The 20,147-nt window shown below is 45.7% G+C and overlaps 2 protein-coding genes and 1 long non-coding RNA gene across 13 annotated transcripts; all 3 read left to right on the forward strand.

Annotated features, from left to right (window-relative positions):
- LOC112877538 (allene oxide cyclase, chloroplastic-like) lies at positions 1-1,296 on the forward strand. Its single transcript, XM_025941860.1, has 2 exons — positions 1-461; positions 551-1,296. Exons 1-2 carry the CDS (start codon positions 135-137, stop codon positions 950-952), a joined length of 729 nt encoding a protein of 242 aa, XP_025797645.1. The 5' UTR covers positions 1-134; the 3' UTR covers positions 953-1,296.
- A 6,857-nt stretch (positions 1,297-8,153) lies between these two features.
- LOC112877940 (probable esterase D14L) lies at positions 8,154-12,281 on the forward strand. Its single transcript, XM_025942317.1, has 2 exons — positions 8,154-8,787; positions 11,499-12,281. The coding sequence occupies exons 1-2, from the start codon at positions 8,417-8,419 to the stop codon at positions 11,941-11,943; spliced, it is 816 nt and encodes a 271-aa protein (XP_025798102.1). The 5' UTR covers positions 8,154-8,416; the 3' UTR covers positions 11,944-12,281.
- A 449-nt stretch (positions 12,282-12,730) lies between these two features.
- Positions 12,731-18,965, forward strand: LOC112877941. 11 transcript variants are annotated; one of them, XR_003225609.1, is made up of 5 exons: positions 12,731-13,139; positions 13,441-13,510; positions 16,640-17,169; positions 17,254-17,849; positions 18,567-18,965. It is a non-coding gene; the product is annotated as an uncharacterized LOC112877941 (long non-coding RNA). The 11 variants fall into 11 exon arrangements; XR_003225613.1 differs by lacking the exons at positions 12,731-13,139; positions 13,441-13,510 and having other exon boundaries at positions 15,024-17,169; positions 17,254-17,394; positions 17,600-17,678; positions 17,754-17,849; XR_003225610.1 differs by lacking the exon at positions 13,441-13,510.
- The last annotated feature ends 1,182 nt before the right edge of the window (positions 18,966-20,147 follow it).

A 20,147-nucleotide genomic window follows, 5' to 3' on the forward strand; every position in this document is an offset into this window, starting at 1 on the left:
GCCACTGCACTGACCGCACCCCACCCACCACTTGCCTGCCACCACCATCACCAATCCCCCCAAGCCAGCGCGGATCGAGAGAGAACTCATCGAGCGAGCGAGCGAGCCTGCCGTCGCCGTCGCCGGTTCCCGTCATGGCCGCCGCGCTCAGGGCCGCGCCGCCGTCCCGGGTCACCGCCAGGCCCGCGGAAGGCTTCGCCAGGTCGGTGGTGGCGTCGCGGGTCGCGGCGGCCGCCGGCGGCGTCGGGGCGGCCGGGAAGAAGGCGCGCGGCGGCGTGGCGGTCCGGGCGTCGCTGTTCTCGCCCAAGCCCGCGGCGGCCAAGGACGCGCGGCCGTCCAAGGCGCAGGAGCTCTACGTGTACGAGATCAACGAGCGGGACCGCGAGAGCCCCGCGTACCTGCGGCTCAGCCCCAAGCAGACGGAGAACGCGCTGGGCGACCTCGTGCCCTTCACCAACAAGGTCCGACTCCGATCCGTCCTCTTCCTTTCCTTCCCTGTCCTCTCCAGCTCTGCTCCTCGCTTGACCTCCCTCCTCCGCTCTCCTCGCAGGTGTACAACGGGAGCCTGGACAAGCGCCTGGGCATCACCGCCGGCATCTGCGTGCTGATCCAGCACGTCCCCGAGCGCAACGGCGACCGGTACGAGGCCATCTACAGCCTCTACTTCGGCGACTACGGGCACATCTCGGTGCAGGGGCCCTACCTGACCTACGAGGAGTCGTACCTCGCCGTCACGGGCGGGTCCGGCGTCTTCGAGGGCGCCTACGGCCAGGTGAAGCTCCACCAGATCGTCTTCCCCTTCAAGATCTTCTACACCTTCTACCTCCGGGGCATCCCGGACCTGCCGCGGGAGCTGCTCTGCACGCCCGTCCCGCCCTCCCCCACCGTCGAGCCCACCCCCGCCGCCAGGGCTGCCGAGCCCCACGCCTGCCTCAAGAACTTCACCAACTGATGTGAGGTCGCCGCTGCTGCTCCGCTCGCTGGTAGTGCTAGGGGAGTACGGCTTCTGGTTTGATGTGTAATTGGGTATGGCTATGGCTAGTTTCCCTTGGACGATTCGTCGTGGTAGTAGAGCAATAAGAGAGGGAGAGTGACGGGTCGGGGAGGAGTTTGGGGTGGAGTTGCGTACTCCGCTTCACTTGGCTGGCTCCTCTCTCTCCTGATTGTGATCGATTAGCAACGAGCAGCTCAGCTCGTCTCAGAAAAAAAGGATTGGTCGATGATCATCAAGTAGCGAAGCGTTATTAATTGCTGGGCGCTGCCCGGAGTTGTGTTGTCGCTGATGGGGAAGAGATATTTCCTTGCGTGCTGCGTGATCGGTTGACGCTGATGGGCAACCATAAAAGATGCTGGTGACTTGGAATCTTGACGTGGTGGGAGCTGCAATGGCAGCTACAGCGACCCGGCCGGCGCTGCTGCGGTTGATGCCGCGGCGGGTTAAGGTTGCTGCTTGTCGGGGGTCGACTGTGTGTGTGCAGACAGGCATTGGGCTTGCGCAGGGTGGCAGACGCAGGGCGGCTCTGTGACGCGGATAGCCATGGATAGAACAACCTGAAGACTCCAGCAAGCGCACTGCGCAGGAGTAGTTCGGAGAATCCGGACCTGGCGAAAACATACATACCTGCAGGCCTATGGGAACCCTGTTGTAGCAGCAGCCTAGGATGTTCCATATTTGGCCTACTTCCTCCCTCCTAAAAAAATTCCAAAAAAAAATCCACGTGCAATTCTAGAGGTTGGATCTTAACTACTTGCCTAATTAAGTGATCAGATTTAATTTATATGCTAGTCTAATTAAATGATCAGATTTAATTTGTATGCTAAAACTAACCGCATATGACAAACAAACGAGGGTATAGGATATAGGAGTCTTTTTATACCACGACTAATCTATCTGGAAAAAATAGAATTGCATTTTTTATTAAACGTGGAGGGAGTACACGTCTTGTCTTCTGGCTGTCAGTATCAGATCTACCGGCCAGGCCGCGGGCTCCGTGGAAGACTTGACCCCATTCTCTCATCTCGCCACTTCGCGTGATCGATCGGTAAAATGGATGCGGCAAGTGTTCCATTTAATGAGTCTCAGCATCTCAGGATTTAGGATCTCCGCATCAAGCCATCAAGGCAAGACATCGTTTGTAAGATTGTGAGAATATGAATAGTGCAAATAACGGAATAATAAAAGAATTATAACATATTTTTAACTAAAGTTATGATGCTGGAGTCAATCAAAACAAAACAAAAAAGTTTAGGGGTTATCGATATTTAAACTTAGCAACTCCCATTCACTTTGATTTCTTAGCCGGGCTACCTCAAATCAATATTCAGTGGTTAATTGTGGGCAGGCCCAGTCCTACTGGGTAGTTAGGTTTCATGGGCTTTTAGGTGGTAGCAGATCATATTCGCCATTCGAAAAGGCCTTAGCAGCAAACCACACAAAGTCAACAACATACAGCAACAAAAAGAAAGCTCAGTGTGAGCACCTCCTTTTACAACAGTTTCCAACATTCAACTACTCAAACCCCAATGCCTCAAGGGTGGATAAAAAGAAACATGATCGGGGAGGGAAGACGCGTTCCACCGTATTTTATTAAGGGGAAGCAAACTTGCTTCCTGTCGCGGAAACCCACTTTCCCCTCGGCCCTGGCTGCACCAAGAGGGAGATTTTTATTGTGCAGCGCACCTAGGATTCGAGCCCTAGGTGGGTGGCACCTCTGCCGGATGCTCTACCAGAGCTACAAGCTCATGTGCCTCAAGGGTGGATAGGAATTGAGATTCACAACGAATTATAATTTTGAACAAAGAACTTGCTGGCCATGGCAGCAAATCGTGTACTGGTTGACTCCAAGCTGTCAGACCGAGGAGCCTTGGAGTTCATATTCACACGAGCTCGTTCATCACGAACATCCACTTGTCTACATACACAGACACCGCAGATCGGGATACGACCGATAAAAGAAACCGAAGTCATGGCATCATGCGTATGATTGCGGACCGTGGACGATCACCAGTTGAGATTCGCATCCATGAACAGCCACGCCACGCCACTCTGTCTTTCGTGCACTGACGTGAATTTTGCAGGCAGGCGTGTTATCCTTGATTGAACTACACCGCTCACGAGTTTTAGCTGGTTAGTTGGTCTCAAGAAGAAGAGATAAAATTTGGACAGGCAAAAGATGAAAGAAGGAAATACAGATATAGTACATAATTTCATAAAACTTCAAAAGTCCAGTCAAATAGCAGGACTAAGTTCTTGTGTCTGGTCTGGGCGCCTCACTGAAATTCGCGCTGGATCTTATGGATTCTGAACTGACCCAATATAATGGCCGGGTAACCCGGGCTGGATCCGAGGTTGCTAGTTTGATTGGATAGAACAAAATTATCTTTCTTTTTTTTTTTAACAAAGGATGGACCAATCATCTGGGGGCGTGTTTACTATCTCCCAACAACTGGGTCAGATTGGATCCTTCTTGTTTGTTTGGCGTTTGGACGGTACAAAGGGAAAAAATAGCATGTTAGTACTCCAAAAATTTAAATATGTTTAGATAACCCCTTGAACGGTTTCCCCTCCTTTTACCCTTTAACGATTAAAACTCAGGTTGCTTTATATCACAGATGTCAAATTTTAAGTTTTGGATTTGAGGCACCTAACATCATTTGAACCCCATAAATAAGAAATATATGTGCAAATAGTCTTGAAAAGACAGTACTGAAAATATCTATATTGTTTACGACATCTATCATTTCACAACATTTCTATGAAAATTTCTCAAAGTATTTTTCTAACATAGGTATGGAGTCTTCATGAAATTTACATTATTAGAGTTACCTATTTTTCCCTGCAGAAAAAAGAGTAACCCTATTTTTACTCTTTATTAATGGGATAAGCTGGGAAAAAGGGGTGCTTTAGGGGTTATTTGGAAAACCAACATAAGTTGAGGGAGCAAAATGGACTTATCCAATTAAAAAACAGAAGATACTCCACGAACACTAAATAATCTCGTGAAAGCTTAGCATCGCGTGATGAACTATGACCAGCATCATCTGGTGTCCAATCACTCGTATATATCCGTTGCTCAGCAGTACAGGTCCCTATCAGCTTTCCCTGTTGCTTCTTGTTAATTTGTTAGGATACCATCAAGTTGCTACCCTCTTCCACCACTAGCCACCAGGAAATAACTAGCCAGTTCACTAATCACAAGCTGCGTTTTGTTTGGGCGCTTGCACAGAAAGAAGCAAAGTGGCGTGATCAAGTGGCTGTGATATCACCACAAAATTTACAAAAGGTACATGATTAACTATAAGAGTTATATAGATGGGATGGGGCCAACTCTCTCTGGGCTCATGATAGATGTTTGCTATTTTTTTTCTCTACTGGAGTACAACTGCGGTTCACATAGATGTTTGCAAGTTGAGCAAGCTGGCTACTCAGTGTCATAGATGTTCACTCACAGTCTTCTTTTTTGAAGGCTGTATGACACCTTGTGTTGCCTTGCAAAAGCTGTAGGAATCGACGAATGAAGGTTCTGAACAAGAGATTACTAGATAGGACACTCCTACTCATGGATATAATGGTTATCCGTGTGACATCGATCTTTCGTGGAATATTGCAAGACTACATACATGTTGTGTGACACACCAAGAACCCATACAACCAAGGGAGCGAATAGGAGGCAACAAAGCTACCGGGGGGGGGGGGGGGGGGGGGGGCGTCGCAGGGGCTTGTTTGCATCTAGTGTACCTGGCCTCCATCAAAGAAGTCAAATCTAACTGCTTTGTTTTACTCGCGTCACATTTCTAAGCCAGACAGTTCTGTCAAGTCGACTTCACCACCTCCCCACTTGGGATCGAGAAGGAGGGCAAGAAACAAGACAACAATGCAAGTGAGGCAAAGAAAATTACACAGGTTGGCATCAGAGGGATGCGAAATAGTACATCAAGAAGGACAAGGTGTCCAGCGAGTAGGGCACCAGGGAGCTAAGCTGAGGTGTACTCTCAACAGAAGATGCCTTGGCTATAGCTCCGGAGCAGGCCAGATTCCCATGACCCGTCAGCCACCCGATAAGAAAACACTCGCGAGTAGCAATGATCAAATGATCAATTCGTCGTGTACCTTTGGATGACAGCCGTGGATCGAGGTGGGGCCTTTTTTGTTTGATGCTGCGTTTTGTGCCGTCAGTGGCGAATATGTGCTGATGTGCACGCTCAGAACCGTAGGGTACTGGGCAACTGCTGTACACCTCTCGTTTGGCGTAGACTCTCCGATCCATCACAAGTTCACAGCGCATACCTTTGTAATAGTCTTTCAAATGAAAAGGTCTTTTAGTATTATACCTAATATATAAGATACTATAACTTTAAAGGGGGAAAACCCTATTGATGAGTACTTTAAGTGTTTAACACATAAATGATACCTAAAATTAGGGGCGGAGCTGCATGCAGCCACCGGGGTCGCCAGACCTGCGACCCCGATGAAATTTACCAAATTCAATTGAAAATCATTGTTTAGCATTGTTCATCCATATGACCGACCCCAGCGTTTAATGCATCCAACCCGGCGGCTTCATCCCTGTCTAAAATCCAAAATATACTACTATATCTACCTGCTAAAAAAAGACTTGTCAAATAATTCAAAACTCCTTTCGCTCCTATTGTGATATCCAATATCTCTCTACTAACTGTTACACATGTAATTTTCGTTTTGTAAAAGGTTGCGCACCTATATTTGATTTTTAAAAAGTAAGTTTAAGAACGTAATCATATTCTCTTAGCTCAAAAATATTTCTCCAAACCATAATGTAAACACATATACCACTAAAGCACTAAATTAAAATGACAAAAAAAAAGAGAGTCAGCCATTAAGAGTAAGAGTACATAGAGTACTTTGCAGTATGAACTGTATGTACTCGTAGTTTTCTTTGGGAGAAAAAAATTATCAACTCAGATGAAGCGCCATTGCTTCAATAGAATAGATCAATACTGGAAAAATGTAGTAAAAGGGCTTCAACGGCCATGTCCTTTTCGCCAATTATAGTTTTACCTTTGTTTATACCTTTTGACTATGCGAAAATTTTAGCAGTCAAGTAGACTGTCTCCCCATCTACCAACAACTTTTTATGGCTCAATTTCGGAGGGGTTGCAGCCAGCTGTTGTACTAGTAGTTATCTTTTGCTAAGAAAATCGACAGGCCAAATATTGAAATCAAGACATAATTACCACAATACATAGTTAATGAGGGTTGAAACACTGGTATTACCGTGGTAAATAGTACAAGAATACCTATGCCGTGCCACTTTTAACTGCCATCCGATTATTCTATGTCCATTTTTGACGAGGCAGCACCCACAAGACCACAAGTGTAGTTCCTTTTTACCTATAAAGAGAAGATACAGCGACATGAGAGTATTGTTGCTCTATCTTATCTCAGAGGAAGTAAGGGTCTGTTTGGATCCACCCTCAAATGGCAAAAGGGCAAATGGCAAATTTTTGCTCCTGTCACATCAGATGTTTGGACGCTAATTAGAAGTATTAAATATAGTTTAATTAAAAAACTAAAGGACTAAATGACGAGACGAATCTATTAAGCCTAATTAATCCATAATTAGCAAAATTACGGTAGCATTTGCCCTTTTACACTTTGGGGTGTTTGGATCCAAAAGTGCAAAAAAAAAATGCAAAAGAGCAAAAATTTTGCATTTTCTCTTTCTCCTTCCGTTGGATCCAAACAGGCCCTAAGGAGATTTTTTTTTACCGGGGGAGCGGGGGGGCAAAGTGACAATAATTTCAACCATGTCTCTGCATTTTACTAAAAAAATGACCCCTCATAGGAGCTTGCACAGCAGTATGTGCCGAACAATTGGCGGACAAGAAGACACGGGTGAAGTCACCATGCAGTTCGAGCACGCAGCCCCCATCCTACTGTGGATGGCTGTACGAATTGCACAGGCATCGGTCTCCCGGTCGAAGTCGCCGTCAAGATGTTAGGACCCGAACGAACACATCGCCCATCCACGCGGCCCCCACAGGCAGCATACGTACGCGTCTCCCTTTGCTAATCACGTTCATAAACCGTTCGCACAGGCCACTGCATAGGGAGTGATGATGGCGAAAGGCTAATAATAAGCACCTGTCCGCGCCCAACTAATCTTCCCATTTCAAGGCAGCAGTTAGCGAGAATTTTCGTCCATGTGCCAACGAAATGATGGAATTGCGAGAAGGGGCTTACGATTTTGCAACCGGACCCAACCCGCCAATTGAGCGGAAGCCGCCTCCATATTTTGGGCGAATTGTTTCTGCCTCCAGTTTTTTAGTTGATTCAAAGTGTGCCGCTAGAATTTGTCCGTTTACAAATATGTCGAGGATAAATTCCAAGCTTCAAATATGCCTCAAAGGTATTACGAGAGAAGGTGGTCGAAATGGAGGTAAGAGATCTTGGAATCTTGGATGGAGTAGTAAATACGAGCGAAGCTTATCTCCTTAAATTGCAAGTGGCATTTATGTAGTTAACATTTATTTAGCTTTTGGGAAACATTTTCCACCACTGACAACCTTTTTACTTCTCCTACCATTGCCCTAAAACCGGAAGAAAAAGCTCGGCTTAGAGGAGAGATGTTCTCGAGCGAGTTCTCATATCCAAATAGATTAATTTCTTAAAGCAAGAATAGTAAAAAGAAACTGAGCGAAGAGAGTGGCTTAATGAGTTAATTGAAGTAGCTGTGTTCATAGGTTGCTTGGACTATGAGGGCAGTTTTAGAAAACTATTTTTGTGCGCCCTCAAGTCAAAAGGATCGGAGAGGATCATGATCCGAATTCAGATCCAATCAAGAGCAATTATGGATGCGATTCGCAGCAACTAATCTCCGCTCGATCTCTCCCATGATCCCATTCCCATCCTCATTCCTCAAGCACGCATCTGCAATTTTCCGAATTCTAGGAGGGCGTAGCTGCGAGTAGCAGCGGGGGACAATATCCAATTGTAGCGGGACCGGCCGACCAGGGCAGAGCCGCAGCGAGGCGCAGAGCAAGCCAACCAACTGGCAGCAACCCGCTCGAGCCCGCCACCGCCGCCCGCCACCAAACCGCCCCGGCGACCCCGTCCGTCAGCGACGTTCCCCGCCGAGTCCCCGTGTCGCCGAAGCCCAGCGCCCAGCGCCCAGCGCCAGCAGCGGCAGCCGCGTTCCCCTCCCCGACCGGCAGAATCCGGTCCACGCCCCCCCGCCTTAAAACGCCCACCATTCATCCGTTTCCCACTGTCCGTCCCCGCGGCCTCTGCTCTGCTCCCCGTACCTCTGACCTCCTCCTCTGCTCTGCTCCCCGCGCCCCGGGTCGAGCCCCGCCGCGAGGGAGAGCGAGCCGCGAGCGCGAGCGCGAGCGCAGGAGGAAGAGGGAGAGGGAGAGGGAGAGGAGAGGGATCTCCGGCATGGGGATCGTGGAGGAGGCGCACAACCTGCGGGTGGTGGGGGAGGGGAAGCGCGGGGTGATCGTGCTGGCGCACGGCTTCGGCACGGACCAGTCCGTGTGGAAGCACCTGGTGCCGCACCTCGTCGCCGACTACCGCGTCGTGCTCTTCGACACCATGGGCGCGGGGCCCACCAACCCGGACTACTTCGACTTCGCCCGCTACGCCACGCTCGAGGGCTACGCGCTCGACCTCCTCGCCATCCTCCAGGAGCTCGGCGTCGAGTCCTGCATCTACGTCGGCCACTCCGTCTCCGCCGTCATCGGCGCGCTCGCCTCCATCTCCAGGCCCGACCTCTTCAGCAAACTCGTGCTGCTCTCCGCGTCCCCCAGGTAATCTAACTGAAATTTGCTTTAATTTCCCCTTGCTCATAACTCATTCATACTATGTCTATAGTCTGTATCTGTTGATTGGGAACTGGGGAACAAATTGATTGCCGGCAGCTGTTGATTTAGCTGCTGCGCTTTAATTTTGGTGAATTGAGCTACAAGCTGCCTGGGTACTGCATGCTAGAAGTACGGACCTCTAACCCCATGAAGGAAACTGTTGGATTTGTCGCTATGGGGGGAATTAGAAGCCTTTTGAGGACTTGAAACAGGAAATCTACAGTATATGCCTGTCAACATGCATGGCTTGTGGTTCACAGTAAGTCCGTGACTAGGATAGCATGTGAACATCTCGTCTGGAAGGATCCACCCTTGTCTTATATACTCGATAGGATTGCATATTGGACTCACCTTTCCAAATCAGGTGGCCCTGTTACCCCGCCTAAATGGTGACAACACTTTATGGATGATGGTGATCAATCATCTACAAGTTCTCGTAGCTGCTAACAGCCTAACATGACCCATACTACTTTACTTTGGTTACGGATAACAGTTGAGTGTTGTACTATCGGATCTGAAATTAAACAGTTGAGTTGAGAAGGAAATGGGGCCATACCGCCATAACTAATGATCATGATAAGGTGCTGGGCTCAACTTATGCAAGTTGGTTGTTATATGTGGCTGCTAACTGCATTTTCTTTCTTCTCTAGCTTAATATTGATCTTGTCGCTAAAATTTACAGAAATGAAATGCTAGTTGCATCTTTGATGGGATGTTAGACAAGTGGGTAATTGGTGGTTACCATAATTTGCACTAGCAGGCAGCAAAAGCTACAAAATGTTCGGTGCAGTAGAGATTAGAGACCAATAGTTGTTCATTGTGGATTTGTATGAAAAACTACATGCTGTTACACAGGATGTGGGGAAAATAGATTTTAGAGACCTGATTTAGCCTGGTTGAGGTCACATACACAGTATACACTCATATAGAGAATAACAAAGCTTTGGAGAAGAATAAAAATCTGTGTGTACCTACTGTAACTAGTACTATGAAAGCTAATCCATTATAAGGTGCAGCACGTGAATTACACATGTGCAATTGATTCTTGTTTGACTTTATTGTTCACCTTAAACTGTAGAGGGCAGATTATCTATTATATTTATTGTGCTAATAATTTCCTAGTAAGGATTTGAATCAAAGAACAAATTAACAAAGGCAGTGCAAGGACAATGTGATGTGATGCATATCTGGTCCTTCAGAATCCATTTTTGAATTGTCTTGCAGCTAGGAATTATTAAACGTTTTTGTCTTAATATGGTGAAAATTTTATGACCCAAATGGCGTTAATCTTGCTTTCTTAGTCTTAGTTTCTGGATACCATAAATGAGTTGTGAAAGGTGCAATGCCATGGCCAGCAAAAATCTGACTGCTCTGCACATATGTGTAGAATTCTAAGGCCCACGTGATTGTAGTTAATGCTCCGTCTTTTCTAGTGTACACACGAGATATTGCTAGATACATACTGAAGCAGAACTGAAGCTTGGTGGTGCAGTGTACACTGATTAGTGGAGTAGGCTCCAAAGGGAGCTAGGGACTCAATTAGATCACAGCGCCTTTTGATCTGGTTTCCAGTTGTGGTGAGCATGCTGCTGAATATCACAGTTGCAGGGATGATGTGCACTAGACAGGATGGTGATATGAAGAAGAGAGTTTAGTGTCCTGAATTATTTCTGCATCATTATTCAGTGCATTGTGAATTCTAATAACAGTAAAAAATGCGTTCACATAGCCCAATCCAATTGATTCCTCTGCACAATGGTGCTGGGCATAAGCTACCAGGACATTAAATGGTACCTGATTTCCATAGTTCCATTCTAACCGCGACAATGGACTCAAAGTACCAGGAGAATGAACTATAAAGTTATCATAATATGGTATGCTCATAGCTGGATAGTTGCTGAAGCAATAAATCTGAACATTGTGTGGGACAAGCATGGGCCTGCGTTAGAATTTTGAAGAATCATAAACTGGAGATGTTAAAATTCAAAAACCAAGGCAACTGTGTAGCAATTGGAACGGGATGCATGACCTGACCCTTATCACATTTTTGCAAATGTCCTAGGTGTCATTTTCTAAAGTTACTCAGATTGATTATGTGGAACTTTTTCTGAAGGAACGATTATGTAAAATTCTTGAAGCAAAAAATCAGATCGTGGTGAAGCATGGACATTTGATCCATAAATTAACTTAATATTACACTATGATTGTGACTCTTTTCTCTACTATTAATGCTGCGTGTTCAAGAAAAAAATTATAATTTGATACTGATGTTCTGTGAAGCAAGGTTAGGTTTGAGTGTTTTTTCATTTTTGGGGTGGTGGTAAAATTCACAACTTCATCTGAACCAACCTTGTAAAACTTGCAAATGAATTATACTTCTATTCAACTACTTGATAAATTTCTTTCGTTAAATGATGCATCCGCTTGACTAAGAAGATGTTAGCTCAGCAGACATCACCTAAATTCTGCAGTTCATCTCCATTATTAAAAATATAATTGAAGGCCATGTTTGCATGCTGAATATCTGCTAAATGGCACACGCCTGGAGATTTTAGAAACACTTCATTCCTTGATTAAATATATATTATTATAATTATTTTCTGTTTTTTCTTTTGTATTTATTTTCATCAATTCCTTTCTGTCTTTTGATGAAATAGGTACCTGAATGATGTGGACTATTATGGAGGCTTTGAGCAAGATGAGCTTGATGAACTCTTTGAGGCCATGCGATCAAACTACAAGGCCTGGTGCTCAGGTTTTGCACCACTGTGTGTTGGAGGAGACATGGAATCCGTGGCAGTTCAGGAGTTTAGCCGGACACTATTCAACATACGTCCAGACATTGCACTTAGTGTTGCCCAGACGATATTCCAGAGCGACGTGCGCAGCCTCCTCCCGCTCGTTAGTGTCCCATGCCACATCGTTCAGAGCACCAAGGATCTTGCAGTGCCAGTCGTTGTGTCTGAGTACCTGCACAAGCACCTCGGCGGTGATTCTATTGTCGAGGTAATGCCATCTGAAGGCCATCTTCCCCAGCTAAGCTCTCCAGACATTGTTATCCCTGTCTTGCTCCGGCACATTCAGCATGATATTGCAGTCTAGGTTGGACGACAATTCCTCCAAGATGATGGGCATCCGAAGCTGTCTACTGTCAGTGTTTGTATCCCCCTTAATTTTCAACATAGGATTGCATCTGCTGATGTTCTAATAAGATTTCCATGTTGTTATTGGTGGTGGAAATTGTAGTATATATGTCTGTGTAATCCATTGGCCGTCTAATGTAGGCTACCATGTTGGGGGATGCTCTGACATCTTTTAAGTCCTTCAGAGTTCAGAAACTCATTCATGTCATTTTGTGGTTTTCCCATGAAATTGAAACTGCTACCCGATTGTATATGTTGGCGTCCATGGCCATTTTAGACTGAAGGTGAAGGATGTAATTCTGTGGCTATATGCTTGTCTGTGAAGGAGACAGATTGGATCGAGTTACGAATGAAACTCCTTCCATGTCTCCAAACTGCAGGACAGAACTTGTGGTCAGGGATCATTCTGAAAATTATTCGACCAAGTCGTACCGAACTTTATTGAGAGAAGTTGTTATCGGTCGCTGTGACTGAGTTCTTATCAAGGTCCGTATCAAAAAAAATAAAATAGTAAAGTCTCTGTTGCCCCCTAATTTGTGACCGAGTTTAAATGACCTGTTAAACTCAAAAACTAGACAACTACACCCTCTAATTTTAAAAAAACCGGACAGATTACCCCCTGAAATAATTCAAAGGAAGTAGTTTTTCTGATCTAGCATGCGGGACCCACCCGATAACATTCCAATCTTTCCCTCCCTCACTTATATGTGGCCCCACCCGTCATCTCCTACCTCTTGTCTTCCCCCTCTCCCTTCTCCACGGCCGCCTCCTTAGCGCTCTTCCCCTGCATCGTTGCACTGTTCGTCTCGCCGCCGCTCCTTGGCTGGCACGCCACGGATCGGACCAGGTTCGCGCCGGCCCAGTGCTCTTATGCTCCCCTGGCATCCCGCTCCTCCCATTCATCTCCCTCCGCTCCTACGCGGCCGAGCCAAGGCCCTCACCTACCGGCCAAAATCCGGCCGCTCCCCACCACCTCCATCCGATTACGCTCACCCACAGCCGCCCCACCTCCCCTCTGCATGTTCCCGACCCATTCCGTGCGGCTCCCCCGTCGGAATCGACAGAAGTTCGACTGTCCAAAGCTTCTCCGCCGGCCGCCGTTGTCGAGCACCTCCGGCCTTCCTCAACGGCCTCCGACCTCCAATACCGAGCTCGGTGAGCAACCCATCCCCAGCTCGTCTCCCGCGCCGTCAACGCCGCCGGCCGCCGCGAGTGCCGGCCAGCCATGCCCTGTGATGCCTCTTTCATTGGATAAGTCCCTAAAAAATAACAAAATCAAGCTCTAACCCTTTTCTATTGAAAATCTTACGGAAAACCTCCTAAAAGGATTCGGATACGTGGGACCGATTGTCAAATTAGCAAAACCACCTTAAAAAACATTTTGAAATAGTCAGTGAAGGTAATTTGTCCGGTTATCTAAGAGTGAGAGCGTAATTGTCTGGTTTTTTAATTTCAGGGGGTTATTCAAACTCGGTCACAAGTTGAGGGGGGCAAAAAGGCCTTTACTCAAAATAAAAAATAAAAAGGTGAAGTTTTACGAGAATCCAATTCTCTTTCTGTGGTCTGCTCTTGCTTTCTTAGTTGCACTATTGTTTTGGTGATTTGGCCCCACTAACGCTACATGTCTGGTCACGAATCATTGGTGAAGGATAATGCTGAGATAAACATGTTTCGCTTTTTTTTCCCAAAAAAGAAGTATTTTAATTCTTTTATGGGCTCACAAATGTAGAGTATTATTGGGAGACAGTGTGGTCATGAAAGGCTGACTTTTTGAGAAAAGCCATCTAGAAAAGAGATCTACCGAGAATATTTATCCCAGTCCATCTCGAGTAATTTGTGTCGGTACATATTCGGTAGATCCTTCTTTTCATGGTAGAAAACAGATTTGAACGGGTGACACAAGGAGATTTTCAGCCTTATGTTCTACCAAATGTTCCTCGTAGAATATTTGTTTCAATGTCTTTTAAAGGGTCGCATGAAAAAAAAATCTTTTAAAGGGACTAAAAAAAGGAAAAAAATTCTAAAATTGCATTCGGTAAATGTCAGGGTTCTGAATTTTAATCTGTTCAGCACAGTCAATAAGACTCGCTGTAATTGTGTGGGGTTCTGCCTGAAGCCCTGAACTAGAGGTAGGTCAATCTGCCTTTATTTCTTGAAGCGATACCCCACCTCATTTTCATTACTAAACGGCATTACCAGAGTCCTTGTAATATAAAGAAACAGAAAGGGGGAAAAGAGAAGAAGACTAGACGCAAAACCCTAAGCTTCTACCATGATCTCAAGCTAGTAGAAAGCTAGGCGCAGGACACGCCTCCGCGTTCAACAGTACATGGTGAAACAGTTAGGATGTGTTTGGTTGGAGAATCTGGTAGGACGGAACCGTTCCATTCCAGATTCTTGGAATAGAATGGTTCCATTTCTTGTTTGGTAGCCGGAACGGAACCGTTATTGTTTATTGTTTGGTTCGAGAATTAAAGTGGAACGGAATGGTTCCATTTATTGTTTGGTTTTCAGAATTCAGCCGGTCAGGAACGCGGCCGAGGATAAGCCCAGCTCCCCCCGCGGGCGGCGGCCTGCTCCCCACCCCCCCTGGCGCCCAGCTCCTCCCACCCCCCCCTCCGGCGGCGCCCAGCTCCCCCGCCCCCCCCCCCCCCCGCGGCGCCCAGCTCCTCCGCCCACCCCCCCCCCCGCGGCGGCGGCCCGCTCCCCCGCTCCCCCCCTGCGGCGGCGCCCAGCTCCCCCCCCCCGCGGCGCCCAGCTCCTCCGCCCACCCCCCCCCCGCGGCGGCGGCCCGCTCCCCCGCTCCCCCCTGCGGCGGCGCCCAGCTCCCCCCCCCCCCGCGGCGCCCAGCTCCCCCCCCACCCCGGCGGCGCGCAGCTCCGCCCCCCCCCCCCCGCGCGGCGGCGCCCAGCTCCCCCCCCACCCCGGCGGCGCGCAGTTCCGCCCCCCCCCCGGCGTGCGGCGCCCAGCTCCCCCCCCACCCCGGCGGCGCGCAGCTCCGCCCCCCCCCCCCCGGCGCGGCGGCGCCCAGCTCCCCCCCCCCCCCCGCGGCGGCGCGCAGCTCCTCCCCGCGCGCCGTCCTGCTCCCCCGCGCGCACCCCGGGGCGGTGAGAGGAGAGAGTACGGGCGGTGTTGGACGCGCCGTTCCGGGACGAGCGGGTACCGCCGATTTCTGGGTACCCCGCGGTTCCGCATTTGCGCAGAATATTCCGTTCCGGAACCGATCCGTTCCATCTCGTCCAGCAACCAAACAACCCAAAAAGTGGGATGGAACGGTTCCGTTCCACCCGATCCCTCAAACCAAACACACCCTTACTGCAGAATACAGATCCAGGTCCAAAGCGCACACGCCCTCAAGAGAGAAGAACACGCGGGCGTCCTCAAGCATCATCGTCTGGCTCCGGGTCGACTCCAGCTGCTGGTCAGCATCCTCGGCGGATCCTTGCGGCAGCTTGGCCAGTAGCTCAGTTTTGCAAAGACCTGCCCAGAAACTCGTAAGAGAGCACGCATGGCATATGATCTGCAAATTCGTAGAAATTCTTTTGTTTTTATACATAATGATTAAATGAGCCCCTATCGGCCCACATGCATCTGGCTTACTGGCCCCTGTCAGCTAGCCCACGGGCCACGGCCCGCAGGCCTGCTTGGCACCAACGCGGCCGACGTCACTTCTGGCGACCGGTCGGCTTGGGCTGGCCAATAGGCCCATTAACATTTGCTAAGATAACTATTTACTGTTAGTCATGTTTGAAACTGAATTTCAATCTCTAAACGTTGATGAACATTGAACATATACTAAAAAAATGGGACATGTACACCTTATTATAACACACACTTGTACACTTTTGTAGCAATTGGAGGTATTTAACTAGTTGAATCTGAGGGGGAGAAGTGGGTAATTGAAATGTAATTTCAGCACATATAGTTGAGCATAATACTTAAGCCTGTTTCAATTAATAATACAAATTCTATAGCACCAACTGGAGTACAAATAGAAAATAGACACATCATATAACTCCCTACTGAGTTTAGAGGTAACTAAAGCTCGTTCGCTATCTATTTTGGACAGTTAAAAGAGGGAAAATATACACGCGCTTAAACCGGGATGATGGGGGCCGTCGATTGCTTGTGTGGACATCAATATGTCCACTTGTCGTCCAGGGCTTGTCAGGCATGGGTTGGCCGACAAGGGTCCTATTTATGCAATCCATTTTGCCATCTGCTTTTGCTTGTTTTTAGAATAACCAGATCACTTGAAAACAAAAAAACTAAATTCTTAGACATCATTTCTGGAAGACAGTGGTTTATGTTTATCCATGGATTTTGGGAGCTCATCTCTTGCTTTCAAATTATATTCAGAGCAATTGATTCTATCTTTGTACCGTAAGTGTCCTATTTTTTTTGTGTTGGGACTTGGAAGATTTCAATTGTTTGTAAATTGCTGGTACAAATTTATCACTTTATATCTTTCATTCAGTGGTTCCACTTTTATATCTGGAATTTCTCATAGCCTTCATCTTCGAGAATTTAATCAGAAGCAGTTTGCAGAGAAATAATAATTGCAATAGAAGAGAAGACTCTCCATTACCAAACTACTACATCTTAAGTTTTTTTTTATAATTGATAAACTGTTATGTGTCATTGCATCGAAACAGTTTCTACCACAAGTTCAGAGCAAATTGTGAGGGGAAAACTGTCCTTTTGTCAGAAGGGAAATCAGACTGTGTAGGAAATGGAAGAAATTGAGCAGGAAAATACAAATTGTGCACGCCTGCCAGCTATTTCCTCTTCCTAAAAAATGACATCGATGGAAATATACCAAGAGTAAGCATCAAAGCTTCATCTATGCGAACAGATGTGAAGCTTTGAAAATTTTGTCTGCAGGGAGGAAAAAAAATCAAACACAAGAACTCAAAGTTGCCTCATTCAAATGAACAAATGAAATACTAGTATAAGGCCTGGGACAGAGCGGAGACATCTAGCCTAATTTTGTCGGCGGAGATTGATGACCAAATATTTCACGGAAGGATTTCAGTGCAGGATTAGTTCAACTGCCCTAATTTATTGCCATACTGTTCTCATGATCGACCGGGCAAAGCCTTTTCCGTATAAGAAGCTTCCACAATTATCTGTAAGAAGATGCAGCATGAGCGCACAGGTCAGCAGGACGACCTGCTACACTGAGGTATGGATCGTTTTTGACTCGTACCTGATTCTACTTGATAAATCAAGCTTGCATGATTAGTATGGCGGTGATTCCCGTGTGTAGATGTTGACGTTCCTGCTGCTGAAATGGACCCGTCTGGAATTCACACTTTTCTTTTTCTTGCGAGGGCGTATGGAATTCATCTTGATCTAGTAAGAACTGAAAATGCTCCTCTGCATTATGGATGACTTGTTTCTACTACTGGTAAGCCCCGGTGAAAACATGGCACATGAATTCAGACTACTTGTAGTAGAACACCCGGTCGTGCATTTGGCTGTCCATCTTTTTTTTTGCCAACTCCTGATGAATCTTCTCAGGAAAAGGGTCCTGCAATACTTCTTTATAATTGTATACATTGATTGGTTAATTGATTTGAAGTGCCTGCATCAACAACTGCTACTGGTTGCAGTTACCAATCAAAAGCACATGGTGTTGGGACTCTTCTGTACGGCACTTGAGATGTGTAGTTCTCAGCAAAACAAATTGATGTGCGACATCATTTCTGAATAAACGTATTTTCTCTAATCTAAAAATGTATTCTCTCTGATTTTCAATTGTTTCAGAACCGGCAACGATTCATGAATTTAATCTGAGCTATAAACATCATTCGGAATGAAAACAATTCATGTATTATCTGCCGAATTTGGGGCTCTATCCAGGTTCGTCAACATTTCAAGTGATCCACATCTTTCCTTCGTACAGGTTCATGGTGAAACACTCTTTGTTTTTTTTAAATATATTTTTCTTTAAGAAACATTTTTATTTGTACTTTTAGTGTACTTACTTTGATGTTGGATAGTCATATTATTGTTTAATCATGTACAACCTCATTACAAGTTTTAAATTGACATTTTGGGAGCTATCTCTTTTAAAGCATTTTGCTTTCATATCTCGACTTTTCTTAATTTGCGTCGTGGTCAACTAAAACAAAAGTAGTGATGTAGTAAAGGACTGAACTCCCACAAAGAGTAGTAAAACAAAGAAGAGAAGATATCCATGCCCAGACCACCGTATGATAATGGACCAAGAAAAAGCATCAGAGCATAATGTATTTAAACATATTTATGAGGTTCTAAAAATTTAGGTCCGCAGGGAGGGAAAAGGTCAAACAAAAAATCTCAAAATATTGCACTCAATCGAACAAATAAATACTAGTATTATGACTGGGACACATTTGCGAATTCACCATAAGCCACGGACCAAGAGTCAGCATTAGAGCATGATGTGTTTGAACATATTTGTAGGTCTGAAAATTGATGTTTTCAAGGTGTAAACAAAATTCAAACACGAAATCTCAGAACTCTTTTCTAGAAATACTAGTATAATGTGTTGGACGCACCAGACAGCTTGAACATCTGGCATACTCTTGTGGGCAGGTATGGATGTAACGGAAGCATTTCAGTGTAGGATGAGTTCAAACTGCCATACTGTCGTCTTGACCAGGCATGTGGCCTTTTTCGTGTAAGAAGCTTCCCCGAATGGATCATCTAAGAAGATGATGCTACCAAGCAGAGTGCAGATGTCAGCAAGACGACCTGCTGCACTGATTCTACTTGACGAATCGAACATGATTAGTATGCAACTGAAGGTGATAGATGCTGTTCCCAATGGTAGATGTTGACAATACTGCTGCTGAAACGGACCCGTGCGTGTGGAAATATTCATGTAGGATCTGAACATGATCCTCTCCATTTTGGATCTTGGACTTGTTCCAGTGAATGAGAAAAACAAATAAAGCACATGATTTAACTTTTAAGACAAGTTCAAGCAGATTACACGTGCGTTTGGTTGTCTACCCTCTTACTAGATGTTATCTAGCACCTAATGAACGAAATGAAGCTTCTTAGCAAACGGCTGTAGCAATACTTTTATGATATATTATTCGTGTACTTTGGTCGCTTGATTATTGGCTTGAAGCGTCAACATCAACAGCTTGTTATAGATGGCAGTTAGTATCAAGAGCACATGGTAATACACCACCTGAGACTATGTAATCCTACGTACAACAATAATAAACGATGTTAGATGCAGATGGCAGCTAGTAAATGCGTGTTTGGAGGAGCTAAAGTTGAGTGCTAAACTTTAGCATATATCAGTACTCATACACGTGCTAAAGTTTTTGAGTCTTAGATAAAATTTAGCCCATCCTATTAGCACTCCCGTTTGGATAAGACAGCTTTCACCCATTACCATTTGGATCAAACAGAATCTAAGTAAGATTGTCCTTGAGACTAAGCCAGCTACACCGTAAAGACGCAGTAGTGATGCTTTTTTTTCGTAGTCAGAATATTGAACAGATTCAGGTTAGCATCACATTGACTTTGAACAGATTTGTATTAAACACATCATGAACATGATATAAATAATAGTAACAGTATATTCTCACAGATCCAAACATAAAAGAAAGGTTATTATGACTTGTATACGATTGTTCCACCACAGATCCAGTCTACAAACCTGGTTTGACCATTATTTATATATGAAGGAGCACCTCAGGGCTCAGGATGCTGTTTTATTTTTCATTGTCACCCTTTTTCTACTTTTATTGAGTAAAATTATGTCGTTGTTTCTCTGTGATGACGTTCACCAGATTGCACTGAACAAACACCCATTTCTTTATCGAGACAAAGGGGTGGCTAGGATTTAAATATATTTATTTTAGTGGTGGTGCTAGGGCCTCCTTTCCATGGTGATGCATTGATGCCCGATGCATGCATTTCAAACGAAGAATTTGGTCAATGCAATGGTTGTGGCACTTAATAACTACTATATATATATAATCCAATATATAGGTCTGTTCGAGATTGTTATTGGCCAATATTTTTAACTTTAATAAAAAGTATTGAAAAATCAAATAGTAAACTCATGATATTACTAATTTATCTTAGAAAAAACGTTTAATGAAGGGTTTTCCCCTCCATGTTTTTTTACGAGTAAAGTGCATGGTTGGTCCTTAA

The sequence above is a fragment of the Panicum hallii genome, chromosome 9 (genome assembly GCF_002211085.1).
Source record: "Panicum hallii strain FIL2 chromosome 9, PHallii_v3.1, whole genome shotgun sequence".
In the NCBI taxonomy this organism is placed as follows: Eukaryota; Viridiplantae; Streptophyta; class Magnoliopsida; order Poales; family Poaceae; genus Panicum; species Panicum hallii.